The sequence below is a fragment of the Vigna unguiculata genome, chromosome 6 (genome assembly GCF_004118075.2).
Source record: "Vigna unguiculata cultivar IT97K-499-35 chromosome 6, ASM411807v1, whole genome shotgun sequence".
Classification (NCBI taxonomy): Eukaryota; Viridiplantae; Streptophyta; class Magnoliopsida; order Fabales; family Fabaceae; genus Vigna; species Vigna unguiculata.
In genome coordinates, this window is record NC_040284.1 from 31,110,694 (window position 1) to 31,127,918 (window position 17,225).

The window sequence follows — 17,225 nt, forward strand, 5'->3', positions numbered from 1 at the left end:
TATCTGACCTTTTAATTGAATAGTAAACAAAAGTATCTAATTTAATTCAAATATCACATAAAAAAATGAGAGAAATAATTTAATTGTAAGTTATATTATAATTTTAAATTCATAGTTATGAATATATTAAAAAATATGTAAATGTTGGTCGGGTGAGAAATAGAGTGTGATCCTTCTCTTAAATATTTTTTAGTGAATACTTGTATCAAAAGCTTGACTATCTCTAGTTATAATAATAACAACAACAACTTAGGCTCAAGCGTTTTTTTTTTTCTTTCTTAAATATGAATGTAAATTAACATTGGATATGACAATATATGACATGATTTGCTTCATGCATTTTTAGAATGTTTTAGTTATTCTGTTTACGTGTTTCCATTTTTTTGACATGTTTATAATTATTTTTATAAGGACATTAACTTAAAGCAGAAAAAAATAAATGATTTTTTGCAGTTACGAAATTAAAGAAAAAATGTGTATATAGAAGATATTTGAAGTGATATTTTAGATGTATTAAATTGGAGATGTTTTGAAAAAGGTAACATTGATGGATCCTATTTAGATTAGAAAAACCAATTGCATTCATTGCATGCCCCAGGAAGTAGTCGGTGTTATTAAATTCAATAATATCACTTCCGATAATTATTTATTTACATGTTTTTATTAGGCTCGCTTTTCTTATGCCCGAAAAATAAAATTGATGATACCTGTGTGTACGAATATAACAATTTATGAATATTTAGATTTCACTCATTAATTATTCGTTAAATTTTATGGATTTTGTTAAAAGTAAATTTAAAGTTGATGTGTGGTTTAATTATTTAAATGAACCAGTTTTAGACTTTAAGGACCTAATATTATGTGAAAAGAGACTAAATAAATGAATGTTGTTTGAAATTTCTAAGATACATTCAATTTTTATGAATAAAAAACTTAATATTATCTGGTTTAGTGCAGCTGATATTGGTTAATGTGTTACAAATATTATATTCCTTATAATATATGATGTGAAAGTTGTATTGATCTTTATTATCTATATACATTAATTGTAACATATATGTATATGGAATTTTTATGACAATGATAACTGATTTTGATGTTTATAGTCAATAAATTATTATTTTCATGTAATAAGTTATAAAAAAAAAATTAGCCATATAATTTTTTAAAATTTCACGTACTGTATGTTAAATAATTGTAAAATATTAAACTATTTTTTAAATACTATATTGATGAAAAAAAAATCGTGATAACAAAGTAATTAAGCTATAAAAAATTAAATAAATAAACTTGAGTCCAGAATTTTAATTACATTTATTTAAAAGAATAAGTCAGATTTAAATATTAATCGTTCTACAAATCAAATTCAAATCTCAGTAAATGAATTTTGGCTCTGCTGATTACAAAATTTTTGAGTAATCACACATGATATTACGGAAATTTGAGCAAACAAGGTAAACTAGGTAAAGGTGAGTTGAAAAAAATAATTTATTTAACTATTATTTTACAAATTTAAAATAAAATTAATTATTTTATTATTTATATTCTCTTCGCTTATTTTTTAATTAGTGTATGTATACTTATTACACTATAAAAATAAAAATATTAAAATAAAAATTCTTATAAATAGTTTATTAAAGTCAAAAATATTATTTTTTAGGTTTTCAAAACAATAATCTAAAAATACTTAAAAAGTTATGAAAGGGATAACAGGATTGAGAAACTATTGGTGAGTGAGAGACCGAATTGAACTCAAGTGCTAAACAAGTTATAAAATTATTGGCTTAATGACTGTCTTCAAAATACAATACTCTGTATATTTATTTTTTTAATATATTTTTAAACATCAAAATGAATGTATTCAGACATTTTTTTAAGAAAAAAAAAAGAATTCTACAACAAAATAACTTTTCATCTCACAATGATATAATTTTAGTTTTCTAAAAATATTTTAAATATATTGATATTTTGCAGTTTCAATTAAAACTATTTTTTTTTAATTCCTAACTTATTTTTTAAATTATCACTTTTTCTAGCTCAATCAAAGTGATATATTTATTTAAAAAAGAGAGGGATTATTCTAGTAGTATATATATATATTAATTAATTAATTATTTTCAATGTAATGGAAAAAATGTTCAAATGATTGTTAACATTGTTGTAATTAGATGTGCTCTATTTCTGGTTTATCTAAAGATTTAGACTTCAAAATTGATAACATTTTATATTATCATGTTTCAACAGACAAAAATATTTGAGGTAATTATGAATATAATGATGTATAAATTGGAAGTTAATAAAGTATGATAGAGAGAGATGATTGTGATACAGTGAAGCAAACAAAAGTGGACCAATGCACATGATATTTTTGTGAGAAGTCTGGTCACTGTTACCCTTGGAGTTAAGGAAGTACACTTCATTGCTGTGTTCTTCTTCTCCAATTAAAGTGGAGGCCAGGCGAGGGAGTAGTAGTTTTAAGCCTTAAATGCTGTAATTAATTTAGGGAACCGTTTTTTAAATGCTCCAGCAACCACTCACCACATTACGTGCTCCATTTAAATAATGATGCATGGCATTGTTTCAATGCTCATAGTTAAGTTCTCACTGTTGGAAAAAAAGGTCCCCATTTCAGAACTCTCAGCAGTTTGCAATTGTAATGGAGTACCTAATGCAGAAAATCATGATACTATTGGTCACAATTCCATTGTATTCACTTGCTGTGGAAATTCCTCTAGTGAGACAAGTGGCTTCAAAGTATAACGTCTCTTGCATACTGGTTTTTGGAGATTCAAGTGTTGATTCTGGCAACAACAATGTCCTTCACACCACAATGAAAAGCAACTTTCTTCCCTATGGCAAGAACTTCTTTGACAGTCGCCCAACAGGAAGGTTTAGTAATGGAAGACTCGCAACAGACTTTGTTGGTAAAAATATTCAATCTCCTTTTTCTTTTTCTTTTTTTAATTTTTATTTTCTTGTTTGATGCTATTGGCAATTCAATATGTTGTATGAGTTTTTTTTATGATATTTCACTTTGAATAACCTAAAAGATTAATTATTAAAGTTACTTGAATTTGTCTAAGTCCTCACAAAAATTACCACAAAAAAAAAATCTATGAACAATAATGCACCGACTTGCCTACCGTACCTTGAAATTCAAGTTTCTGTTAAAAGAATAGAGAGGACAAGTATAGAATTTGAGATTACTTGTCATAAAGGTTTTCCATACCTTGTCAAAAAAAATAGGCTGTTAGGTGAAGACATCTGTGTGCTATTAATACACTCTTGATGATTGAGATCATAAGAGCTATTCATTTCTACATTGGTTAAATGATTCATATGAATACCTTTTTTTTATTATAAACATCAATTCAATACTCTCTTCTTTCACATCTTATCATGTATATATACTTTTTTTTTCTTCTTTCTGTCTAAAAAAATGTCAACATATCATTGTCATTTTATATAATATAACACATGAAAAAACATCCAAAAGATATATTAGGACTTAACCCTGATCTGGTAAAAGGAAGTTCAGAAGCATTAATCTAAAAATAATCGGAGGTTACGTTTGACATGACTGGTACTACAATTAAAACATCATCTCAGAGCATGAGTTTTTCCAACCAGATATATTAAAAATACAATTAAAACATTGTATCCATGTCACATGTTACGTGTTTTCTCATCTCATGTTAGAAGAAGCCTGTTATATTGCATGTAAACTGAGTATCAGTGTTTCCAATTAAACACTTGCAGCTGAAGCAGTGGGATATAGAAAGGTGATTCCACCGTTTCTGGACCCTAACTTGAAGCCGGAAGATCTTGAGTATGGTGTTAGTTTTGCATCAGCAGCCACGGGATTTGATGATTACACAGCTGAAGTTTCGGTACATAATTCTGTGAACTTGGATACTAGTATTTGCCGAATGTTTTTTGTGATTTAGCTAGCTAACTGTGGTGTGGTGCAGAATGTTTTGTCTGTTTCAAAACAATTGGAGTATTTTGCGCATTATAAGATCCACTTGAGAAGAAAGGTGGGTGAAGAAAGAGCAGAATTCATTACAAGAAATGCCTTGTATATTATCAGTATGGGTACAAATGACTTCCTTCAGAATTATTTCTTGGAACCTACACGCCCTAAGCAATTCAGCTTGGAAGAATTTGAGAATTTCTTGCTCTCTCGCTTCACCAAGGACGTTCAGGTTCACTCTTTCTCCGTCTATACCATCAATTCTTGCATTATATCCTTGTTAAAGTTATTACAAAAGTTAAAAACTTGTCTAAAACTTCACATAAATGAAACTGTGAAGTTAGCTTATTAATTTACAGGTGTTTATCAAAGTAACTAGTAAAACATAAATGTCAAGAATGATTGCATGTTTCTGTCATATAACAGTTAAAATACACAATGAAAGTCATTATTAAAAATCTAATGGAATGTAAAATAAACAATATAACCATGGATAAACTCTAATTTTAGAAATAAAATAAAAAAATTAAAAATAACTCAAAATTATTTCTGCTTAAATATGATTTATGATTTTTGTTTGATTTTATCAGTTTTATCAGATGATGGAAATGTAGTTCTCTAATGCTAGGAACCTGATTCCATGACTTTAATACTCTCTCCTACTTAGTGTTGCATTTAATTTTGTTGGTGCAGTTATTATATTTTCTTGCATTGGATGGACCATATATGTCGGAAAGCCTAGGTCACAGGGTGATAATCCCACAGAAAATAACACCAACAATAAAGTGTTATCAATCACACCACACCACATTCATTTCTGATTGACCATTGTGTGGTTAGCAGTTTAACACATATCCACCATAAACAGAACTACATAAGTCTAAATAGTTAACTAACTTATGTAGTATAAGAAATAAGAAAAAAAATAATAGCATCACAGTATATTTTTCTGTAGGGCTTTTATTGGTTAAACATTACTTGTCGAAATATCCTTCCTTAACCATCGAAAGATCAGTTCCTAAAATAGTTAAACGATGCTTATCCCATTCCGATAAGTTTCATGTTCAAGGGACTGTCCCTTTCAATCTATTCATGTTCTCTTTTTAATAATGGAAGAAATCTCTTATCCCAAACTATTCAACAAAACAATACCCTTTTCTATAAACTTTACAATGAGTGTTTGAAACGGAACATGTGAAATATGAGTTAATATTTGGTGGTTACAGGAAATGCATAGACTTGGTGCGAGGAGGTTGATCATTGTAGGAGTCCTCCCTCTGGGATGCATTCCACTTATCAAGACACTTAGAAATGCTGAAGGCTGTGATCAAAGTTTAAACAGTGTTGCTCATGCATTCAATGCAAAATTATTACACCAATTAAACGTCTTGAAGACAAAGCTGGGCTTAAGAACTGCTTTGGTTGATGTTTATGGCATGATCCAACGTGCAGTCACCAATCCTAAACAATATGGTTAGTATTCGACTTAATCAATTATCGTGAATTGTGTCTCTTTTGAAGTTACTTTTCTGAGAAGTTATCTAGTTGGTCCTTCACAGCTCAACACAAATGCTTGTGATTTTTAAGCAAAAAAACTAGTCAAAAGTTTATTCTAAACTACTTCTATGTATATGACCTATAGAATAATGCTTTTTTGGTTGAGTGCAGGATTTGTGGAAGGTTCAAAAGGATGTGTTGGGACAGGGACAATAGAATATGGAGATTCATGCAAAGGGGTGAATAGTTGTTCGGATCCAGACAAATATGTATTCTGGGATGCTGTTCATCCGACGCAGAAAATGTACAAGTTAATAGCTGATGAGGCCATTGCATCTTTTATTAATGATTTCTTTTGACAGTGATGTCTATATATAATGCATGTGTCAAGATATCTTTGTATCAATGTTGAAAAAGACCCCCTCTGGTTTCAAATAAACTATTGAATTTGAAACTGCAGCCTGTGCACTGTAATGTACAATTAATTCTGTTATATTAAATTTTAGAAGAAATATTTATTATTTGAGAAGATAAATCTAAGGGTAGGGTATTTTCGTCTTAGAAATATAATACAACCAACCATAGTCCGAATATCGATATTTTTAACTTGTAACCATGCGAATAATTTAAAGTCAAAGATCTATCACTACTAAGCTAATTTTTTTTCAAGATATTTTTATATATGTAAGAAATATTTACGATTTTATAATTTTATAGAAAATAATTACTTATAAAGAAATTATATATTAATTAAGATTTTTAACAAAAATAACAGAAAAAAAATTATTGTAAATTTTTTTAATAAATTACAAAAAAAAATCATATAATACAAATTTTAAATAATGTATATGATTATAAATCTTAAAATTATCCTTCAGATTATAATGGAATGTGATTATAGGGATGATTACCCGTCAGATTATATATATAATTAAAATATGATTATTTTGAGTTATTAATTAGTTGTGAAAATATGATTGGTCTTTAGTAATTTCTGCAAGTGAGAAGGGGTTGAGGGAGGTAAATAATGTTTGATGCAAAGCCTAAAACACAGATAAGATTAGGGTAATTAAGCTCCAAAAGGTGTTGATGGTTAGTTGTTGGCTTTGGTGATAACAATGAAATGAAATTAATGTGAGTTAGGAGTTTGAACATGGGAAAGTCTTACTACGATGAGCAGCAATATTGTGGAAAACAAGTATACATTATGGTTTTGCTATCGGGAAAGTAAGAAGGGAAAGTAAGAAGCTCAAGAGTTGCCAAAAGGGAAGGTTTAGTTGGTCAAACTTATTTTCTTATGTGAATCTCAAATGAAACTATCCTTGATCACAAAGGCAGAATGTACTTGTGTTCAGAATCTAAATATAAGTTTAAGTTTCAGGTCGAGTAAAAATGAGAAAGTTGAGCGTCATATAAAGATCAAAGTCCATAAACCTATTGTCTTCAAGTTTTGAGTTAAGAGTGGTGTCAATCCCTTATATATAAGTTAGGCTCATGCTCATTGATATTGTATCTTTCTAGTGATCTTCTCTCGAAAAATCCAATAGTTTAGTATCAAACGTCATGTTTCATGGTTTGATGGCGTGATCTTATGTGAGAAATCCAACAAGTGATGGACAATTTGGTAACAAGGATTAAGACATCATAAATTTCACGTCATCTAAATATGAAATCAATTTAAATATATAAATAAGATACTTTTTGCAACTTTGTATGGATAGGTTGAGTTTAAACTCATCTCTAAACAGAAGATGAGTCTTCAAAGTTTGAAAATTCATCTAGCATCATGAATTAGAAACTTCTGCAAAAATAATGGTGGGAAATGATTGAAAAATATTCAAGATGAATTAGGGGAGGGGAATATTAGCAAAGAGGAGAAACGAAGTGCATCATTTAACGCTCTTAGTTTCCCATGCCTGTATTTAGCGCAATTAATCATGCAAAAACTAATTTGTCGACTTAATCTTTATTAATAATCTATCTAACTCTTAAGAAATGTAATTTAAACTAAATTTGAACTTACAAAATACTTATTTATATAATTTTATCTTTAATCAATATACCATCTTCAATATATTTTCTCATGTCAAACTTGAACATTAATAGTCAGATAATAAAAAATATGATAGGTCCAACATATAATAGGAAATTTAATTAAAATACATTTATAATGTTAAGAATATATATGTTTCCTTTATAATAAATCACAAGATATAACAAAATTACTATTTTGATCTAAAAATAAATTTCAATTAATTGAGAGCGTAAAAAATTTATATATACCACTACACGAAAATGAAAATCTAAGAATATTTTGAAATACATTGCTAAAATGATAAAATACATAAAGGAAATAATAGTACAATAATTGAAACCAAAAATAGAAAAAATGAATAATACAATCCTACAATGTTTAGATGGGAAAAAAATCAAATATAATAAATACATTAACCAAATATAAAAAAAATAATAAAAGATGAAAACTAAAACACTATTTCAATCATCAGTATTTCAAAAACACTGCATTTTACATGAAAAAAAGAAGAAGTTTATTTATAAAACATTACTGATATCGTCCAACGACTTTTCGAACTAGTCCAAAAACAAACTAAAAATTCTTACCTAACAAACTCTTACACTTGTAGCTTTCTAGCATTCTTTTGCTTTGATTCCATTGACTACTACTTTACAACTTTTTTTGCATTTAATTTTGTTGGCACATACATGGGATTACATTTTTTTTCTGCATTGAAATGGGCCTCTATGTCAGGAAGCCCAGGCCCCGGCACGATAGGTCCCTACCGAAAACAGCACCAATAATAAAGTGCTATTAATCATACCATATTAATATAATTAAAAGAAACTACTAAAAAACAATTCTTTTATTAAAAACCAAAAATTAATCAAATAGAGAAAATATTTTATAAGATGAGGTAGAGATAAGATATTGTTTTATTAGAACTATAAATAAATACCGTCACAATCTTATTCCACGTGCATCACTTTAGAATTAAATATACTATAGTTTCTAACTTTATCTACAATTAGAATTTGTTTATGTTCTAAAATTGATTTCAATTTGATTTTTTAATTTTAAAAATAATAAATATAATTTTTTTGTTATTTTTTGTTTTACATGTTAAATTATATTTCATGACAACGTTTAGATTTTTTATATTGTTTGACGGATAAAGTAAATTTAACCATATTATATTAAAAAGCTACTTTCACTCTATTAAAAGTTAAGATTAAAATTTATCAAAGTTGGGTACACCAATAAATTTTAATTATTTCGAACTCTTATCATCTTTCTCTTTCTTTATGATCCGAAAGTCTTTTTATTGATAATTAAAATTATTTCTTAAAATAATAAATTTTTTAATTTAAGATACTTTTTAATATTAGTTACATACCCTAAAACCTTAAAATAAAATATTTTACCATGTATCTAAGAAAACAACATTATTTATGATGTGTGAAGTTTAGAGTGAAGGTTGGAAAAGCAGCACAGAGTTGAAGCGGAGGAGGGAATAAAGCAGTTTTATATATAAAGCCAAAAAAGTTGAATTGAGTATAAGAATTTGGTGGCCTGAGTGTGGTCCTCATTCCTAGCTGTTTTTGTCTTACGTGATAACGCCAAATTAATGAGTTCTCCCTTTTTAGCGTTAGCGTTGAAAACGCCTACACTCTCTCTAGTACTCCACTTCTTAATGCCAACTTATTTCAGCATCAAATTCTACATTTCTTTTCAGACAAACAAAAATAAATTCATAAATATCATACTATTCATACACATTTCATATACATTCTTCACTTTTCTTTTATCAACTCTTAGCTCTACATATATTAGAGAGAAACAATAAAGGAAGAAAGAATCAACTAACTCAAGTCATTTAATTAACATACATGTTGCTAAGTTAGTTATCTCATAAGGAGCATTAGTTGTCTTGTCAATTTCACTTAGCAACTTACTCTATTATTGAGAAAGTTCACTTTATCAATTAAAAAAAATGTTGATGAAGGAATGATCAATTTTGAAGGAACAATTAAAGTTCAACATAACTTGGGTACTTGAAAGAGTCTTCCATTAAACTTTTTATTTCTAGAAAAAAAAAAATTGTGTTCTACATGTCTTACAGTAGCTAATACTCTTTTGATTATGGTTGGCATGCAATGAATTTTTACTACATACAATTTTTCATTCTCCATTATAATTGTATGATTATTGTTTTCTTTCTTGTTATGAAATGTTGTGCAGCTTGGTCATCTATTCATTTGATAATTTCTCAACTTAAATATCTTACTTTTATATAAATATATTTTTTCTAGACGTGCGTTAAAAAATGAATTTTAAACTTAATTAAATTTTAATAAATAACTTGTAAAATGATATTTGCACTCATTTATATAATATAAATTGACTTTATTTCTAGTTGATGTAGACCTTTCAATACCCTCTCCCGAGAGTATGTGTGAAACTAGATATTAATCAGTAGTCCAATAACATTTCTAACCAATGACTTTAATATCATATTAAAAAGTGAATTTTAATTCAACTTTAGAAAATATGTTTGCAAGACGATATTTACATCATTTATATATTTTGAATTGACTTTATTTTATTTATAGTCGATTCCCACGCTAATTCATTCAATTGCACCGATGTCCATTGCAAATTTTGAATTAAAAATGAGTAAGAAATTTGTAATTCTACTTTGAGGTTTAGATGTTACTTATAAGAAATTAGGATAATGGAAAATATATGTTATGAACTTAATATTGTCAATGAATAAGGTAATTTACTGAAAAAATATATAACAGGGAAGTTATGAAATCCAACCTGATTAATACCATCTATGTTTTTAATTCTTTCAAACATGTCGAATTTAAATCAGAGGAACTTTCAAATCTAACACATTGATATAATTTGATTTTGTTTAAAGCAATTAATAACATTACACATTATTTAAACACTTTTTTTTTAAAAAAAAAAAAACGATAGTTAAACTTTCTAATCTTACCAGTACTTACATAATTTAGTACATTTGCAAGAGTTATCAAGAAATACATGATACCTAAACCTATAACTGATAAAAAAAAAAAGAAGAAAGAAAGAAAGTTATTCTAGTTATTGATGATAAAGTCAATGGTAGAAATGCTAGCCAAGAAGATGTTGTGATATGCTTTCTGGGTTGGGTGAATTGAATCCCAGAACACATACTTGGATGGATCATCACACACATCTGAAATCTTATTACACAATATTGATGCTTCAATCAACCCACTTCCACAGCACCCACTATCAACCTCTTCAAATCCTACCAAATTCAAACAAACCAAATTTCTTAGTCAATACACTATTTTCTAATTTTTCTTTCCTCACAAAGACAAGAAAAAGGTATTACTAACCAAATCTCTTACGAGATTGAATCATATCAGCAATGGGTTTATATATGTCAACATAGTAGATCTTAACATTTGAAGCAGAGGAATTGAGGTGCAATTGCATTTTGTGCAGTTGATGTTGAAGGAGCAGATTGTAATCTCTTGCAATAGAAGAGTATTTGTCAATGCAATGACGTTGGAATAAGGCATTTGGAGAATTCATGGTGATCATCAATGGTAGACACCCCATTGGAGGTATTCCAGCTATTACAATCTTTCTAGCACCTTCTGCCAACAAATTCTGAACAATTTTTTTCACCAATTACTCTTATTCATACGATAAAAACCAATTTTATTGAAAATAATTTAAATATTAATGATAAAGGATACTTCAAAAATACACCATCAAATTCAAACTCTATCATGCAACAACATATATAAACAATATATTTGGTAAGCTGAAGTAATACAAAATTAAGTAGCTTAAGTGTGTTTTAGGTTTTCGGTTCCACCCAACCTAACTACTATTTCAATTTATCGGATTTTAGTTTATTACTATATCAATTCATATTTTTAGATTTATGATTATTTTAAGACGGATGCAGTGGAACTTTACCTTTGGAATAATTACTGTAAAAGCAATATCTATAATTATTTATAGCTGAAGATATTTCATATTAACAATACACGAAAATGAAAAAAAAAAAACATGGACACGTGAGTTTAGGTTTTTAGGGAATAACGTTGTAAGGTACATCATTGTTAATTAATATGTTTATTATTTGTACCCGGAAGTCAGATAGCACAGTAGAAGGGTTGGTGTTGGTGGTCAGGTATGCATACACTGAATTAAATAAACAGAAATATGTCTCATTCCTCAATCTCAAATTTCTTAAATACTACTTTCTTTCTCTCCTTTTTTTCACTTTAATTTTTATTTTTAAAATTCAAGAAAATAATACTCATTATTCTATTATTTATATTTTTATTATTTCACCTAAACTAAATTATCTTATATATGTATGTATTTATTGTAATGAAAAAAAAATTATAAAATAAAAAATTTAAAAACAAAAAGTGTGTATTTTATTTTTCAAACAATATTATAATAGCAGAATGTCTTAATATTATTCTTACAGCTTAAAGTTTTCTGTAATGTAAAGTAGGGGCATTGTTTAATCTTAAGTAGAAGACTAGTTATAGCAATATAGAGTTTTCCAAAGGAGGGAGATTCAAACCTGCCATTCCAAATCTTCACTTTTAGCCTCACTTATAAAATCACACACACGTGTGACAATAACAATTCATTTCTATAACAATGAATAACTAAAATAAAACTTTTTTTTTTAAATAATCATAAATGAAAGTAGGGTTCAAAGTCCAATTACAAAAGCCTGAATTAAATTGAAAATTTAGGTCGATCCAGCTGTATACATCAATTAGTTTGCACGGATCAATAAGTGAACACATGTGATAGTATTTTCTTTTTTCTTTTTTCTTTTTTATTATTATAATTACTATATACAATTGCTTATTTTTTAAATATTATTTAATTATTTTTTTATTATTTTACTAGTACTATACATTTACAATTGTAAATTTAAATCATATTTTACGTTAATATATTTTTTACAGTATATTTCTGTATTTTGTTATAGTAATTGGTTACAAGTTTCTTTGTTGACCATATACTTACACTATATCTAATTTTTTTACGTACTTAAATTTAAAATTTGAAAATATCAATAACTTAACCAAGTACATTATTCCATAAATCTTATATAAATAATTTGGTGTGACCTTAACCAGCCTAATACAAAAAGGGACAAACTAGACCTTTCATATATGGATGTCAATGCCAAGAAAAGGGGACAATCTTATTTATTTTAATGAAAAAAATTCGTTATCCTTTTAACCAAACTTTTATAAGTTTTTCTAGTATTTTACGGAAAAACATTTCTTTAGTATCAAATGAGTAAGTAGTATTTACAGGTAAAAACATTAACAAATGAAAAAAATAAATAATTTATATTTTTTTAGTATCTTAAAAAGAATGAGAAAAGTAGAACAAACAAAGTAAAAAAAAAAAATAATTGAATTAAAAAAAAAACATTATGATTTTTGTATATAAGTGCATATACGCTAAGAGAATTATGAATTTAGTTTTTTCAAGTATAAAACCTTCCCGATTTATTTTCTTTAAGAATTATTTTCTTACCCATTCTTAATTTTGTTATCATATGAATATAATGTATTTTAATTTCATATATATATATATATATATATTTGGTAGCTCTGAATAATACATTTTTAGTTTGATACTTTTTGCTACACATATAAAAGATCGAATGGATAATAGTTTATATATAATTTAACAAGACTTTTACATGTAAGAACTAAATTGATAATTTGTCACGTGTAGAATGGAAAATTATATTAAAAAAGAATTACATGATTTGTTTCTCTCTTAATTAGTTTGAACACATGAAGCAGTATCCACCAAACATTTCTGAACATTAAAAAGAGTTGCATGAAATGTGTTTGTTTTGGCACAGCAAGAACTTGTTTCACTGTGTTTTTATTTATTTTTTTTCTGTTATTGTAATTGAAGTGTTTTATAGGGTTTGTGGGGTTCAGTCTTTATTAATTTTCATATCTAGCTAGCCTCAACCTCACAAACCTTTCACAGTGTCCCCCTCTTTCTTCATTACCATTCAATTTTCTGACTCTCTTTTTATTCCTCTTTCTACATCTTCCCTTTTGCTTTTACTTATTACTCAGTCATTTTCTTTCATAAAAGTAGCTTCTTCAGTATTCCCTTTCCTTCATCATCTTAAAATATCCAAATCCCTATTCAATTGCCCCAAATAAGCTGTCAAAAACTTTTATTACGCGGCTACAGCAGAAGAATGTTTTCAGAGAATACTCGTCAAACAATTTGAAACAAAAAACCATCCAAATTAATAACACCTTTTGATGATATTTTCTGTACTCTGAATTTCTCAATCAGTATCTCAAAGCACTGTTAGATCAAGACATGATACAAAAAAAAAGAAGAACACTTTTATTTTGTCTTTTGCACATAGTAAGTTTCATCTTTTAAGACTTAAATTAGAATTTTCAGCATACTTTTCTCTACATGCAACAAAAATTTTCTAAGTTTTCACGTAAATCCATTTTGACATTTCCTTTTACTTCCACTGAAACATTCTCTTTTCTCTCTTTATCATTTGTCAGTAGAATGGAGGAAGTGTAAGACATTTGATGCCAACCAAACATTTCCAAAAAAAGGGAGAATAACAGGTGATTGATGGAGAGCAATTCAATTTTACAAGTCCACCTCTATTAACCAAAAAAGTCTCCAGTTCTACTACATTAATTCACAGTGTAATTATTTTAATTATCAATCAATTAAGAACTAATTTATATACTCATACTTCTTAAATTAATTATTACAAATGTCAGTAGTTTAACTATACACGACAATCTATAATCATTGGATAACAATATACAGTGACTTTTTCTCAGGAGAATCCGTCCCCACTCTCAACATGTATTGTAATTAACCTCAGATAGAAAATACAATTTATTACCTTCTTTAAAAGTTAAGTTGTTGTAACCATTAAGACGAGATTAATGATGGAGGTTAAATCATGGGAGAAACTGAACTAACCTGTATAAAATCTGTGATGCGTTGGATTAAGAAGTTTTGATACGCTTGGAGAGTGTAGCTCTTTCTTCGTAATGGTAGAGAAAAATAATTAAGAACGAAGTCATTTGTCCCAGCACTGATGAAGTACGCAGCTTTCTTCACATGATCTTCAATTCTTTGCTTACCCACCACATCCTCCATCCTCTTTTTGCATTCTCTGAAATATTCCAACTGCTTTTCTATTGGAATTACATTCTGAAATTAATACAGAATTTCACCTTTTGAGTTTTCTTCTAAACACAGATAGATGCATAAACATGAAAGTTATTACTTTCTCTGTGAATTTTACACAATGAGATTAACTTAACACCTTCTTAAATAATCCTTTTTCAGTTATCCAAACTAACAGGAATATATACACATTTCAGTATATCAGAAGCCTAGTTAACTGCATTAATTTTTTGCTATTTTCCTCTTACCACTTCATATAATGTATCACATGTTCACTTATCTCTTTTAGCATTTGTTAAATCAGAGTGAGACAGATAAAGAGAGTGGAGACTATTTTTGGGCCAGCAATATAACTCATAAAAAGAAAGAAAGAAAGAGAAATACAGTGATGGTTGGTGTAAGTGGGTCAAAGCCGGAACCAGCAGAGGCAAAACTGACTCCTGTCATCAGCTCTTCAATATTGGTGAGGCTTGGATCCAGATAAGGTGGAAGAAGCTCTTTTTTGAGACCTGTGTATGAAACTGCAGTGGATTTTACACACATCACCACAATGTTCATTACACATTGTAAGTTATTTAAGTTTATATTTATATATATGAGTGAGTATGAACATGAAAATATGATAACTAATTACCGATGTAATCAGTGGCAAGCTTCCCATTGGTAAATCTCCCTGTTGGAACCTGGTTGGAAAAATCCAATCCGTAAGGTGGAAAATTGCTCTTGAAAGGTGTCTTGATGTAGTTATTGTTTCCGGGGTCAACCGTGGAGTCTCCAAACACATAAAAGCCTGAGATTGTTACGTTTAAAGCTCCAACTTTGGCCACTATGCATAGCAAGCATGGAATGAAAATCTGCATAAGAGAAAGAAACAAGTGTGTATCACAAGTTCCCATGCTGGAGATGTGTTTGAACTTTTTTTGAAATATGGACTTGGGACTTGGAAGAGTGAGATGAATGGCTCTTAATATATAGAGTTATTGGTGAAGTACAACTACACAAGGCCAATGTTCATGACCAAAATAACCCTGTGAAATATGATGTTTTATCTGTAACTTTTTTCATATGAATTTATTGTGTGCTTTGGTTGAGAAATTAAATCAAAAACCTTTCCTGCGGTTAATAATGTTACGACCTCTTAACTACCCATGTTATTTTAATTAAGTATATCATTGTGTGACAACTAGGTGGAGACAGATGACAGAGGTTTTACATATAAAAATAGTGTGGCAAAAGGACTATTTGAACAATAGTTAGATAGGATTCAGCAATGTCTTGAGCCAAAAGAAATGAAGCATAAAACACCAATATTTGATGACAATACTCAATTTGCATTTGTTCAAACAAATTATATTGCAAAAGAATTGTGGCATATAAGGTGTAAAATTATTGGAGGCAAAGAGAGAGGTGGAAAAAATAGTTAGGTATGTTACCTTGTTGTCTTATGTACTTCAAAAATTAATAGAGATACCGTCTAGCCAACAACTCATGTGACACGCGAGAAAGATAGATTACAAGAGAGAAAAAATAAATAAAGTTCTTCTCTTGCAGAACTTTGATGAGCCGGAAAATGTGTGTACAACATATATAAACGTTGCCACTTGAATGAGATGTCGGTGTTTAAGATAGGAAGAGAGATAGAAATGTTTTTCTTAATAATTTTAATGAAGAAAATAATTCTATGTTTTATAAAAAATATTAAATTTATAGGCACACAATCTTTATATTCAGAGTATTTCTCAATTATAGATTCCGGAACTCATTATGAAAATCCTAACTCAAAACTAAAGTTTGAAATTATGGAGGTGCAGGAAGAATGAACTTGTTTTCCACTAGGTAGACCCAAAGGGCCGACACAAGACAAGCCCAGCCCAAGTCCATTAGCAATTGAGATATGCATTATGATGTGAAATCACGCAATCTGAAATTTGTTTCAGCAAACACAGAAATCTGAAAAACACCTGCGCCGTTTGGTTCATGGAATGAAGAGCAATTTTTTAAGGTCCAACCGTGTGCATGGTTTCGTGTTACTTATTTTAATCAACCTTCCATTAATCCATCACTTCCCTAATAAACTTCCTATTCTTACGCCCCAAGAAATTCTCCTTGTAGATTCCTTCACGTCACCTTTTCATTTCGAATGGCTTCACAGTACTCTTCTATATCCGCTTTGACTAATAACGACAAAGATAGTTAAAAACAACAAATTTAAGACAGATTTATTATTTTCAATCACTTTTCTCATTAATTAGATTCTTAATAATTTAAGTTTATATATCAAAAAAGACAGAAATTTGCAATGGAAAACAGTAATACTGATTATGGCATCATTCATCCCTTTACTTTCTCACTGTTATGGAGCAATTTTTGGCAAATTAGGTCGTGATTTCCATAGAAGGACTACTATTACTATTTGTCACATCGAGCATCGTAGTATTCTTTGTTTATGTTGTACCCCTTGTAAACTAGATTAGAGCAACCATATTG

At 28.5% G+C, this 17,225-nt stretch overlaps 2 protein-coding genes across 2 annotated transcripts; one reads left to right on the forward strand and one right to left on the reverse strand.

Moving 5' to 3' along the window:
* Positions 1-2,586: 2,586 nt before the first annotated feature.
* On the forward strand, positions 2,587-5,999 carry LOC114187609 (GDSL esterase/lipase At5g45950). Its single transcript, XM_028075900.1, has 5 exons — positions 2,587-2,924; positions 3,760-3,890; positions 3,972-4,205; positions 5,200-5,446; positions 5,642-5,999. Exons 1-5 carry the CDS (start codon positions 2,657-2,659, stop codon positions 5,827-5,829), a joined length of 1,068 nt encoding a protein of 355 aa, XP_027931701.1. The 5' UTR covers positions 2,587-2,656; the 3' UTR covers positions 5,830-5,999.
* Positions 6,000-10,472: 4,473 nt separating this feature from the next.
* LOC114187218 (GDSL esterase/lipase At5g45960-like) lies at positions 10,473-15,681 on the reverse strand. The gene is made up of 5 exons (XM_028075404.1): positions 15,373-15,681; positions 15,123-15,259; positions 14,529-14,762; positions 10,880-11,156; positions 10,473-10,788 (listed from the first exon to the last, which is right to left on the reverse strand). The coding sequence occupies exons 1-5, from the start codon at positions 15,632-15,634 to the stop codon at positions 10,595-10,597; spliced, it is 1,104 nt and encodes a 367-aa protein (XP_027931205.1). The 5' UTR covers positions 15,635-15,681; the 3' UTR covers positions 10,473-10,594.
* Between the last annotated feature and the right edge of the window lie 1,544 nt (positions 15,682-17,225).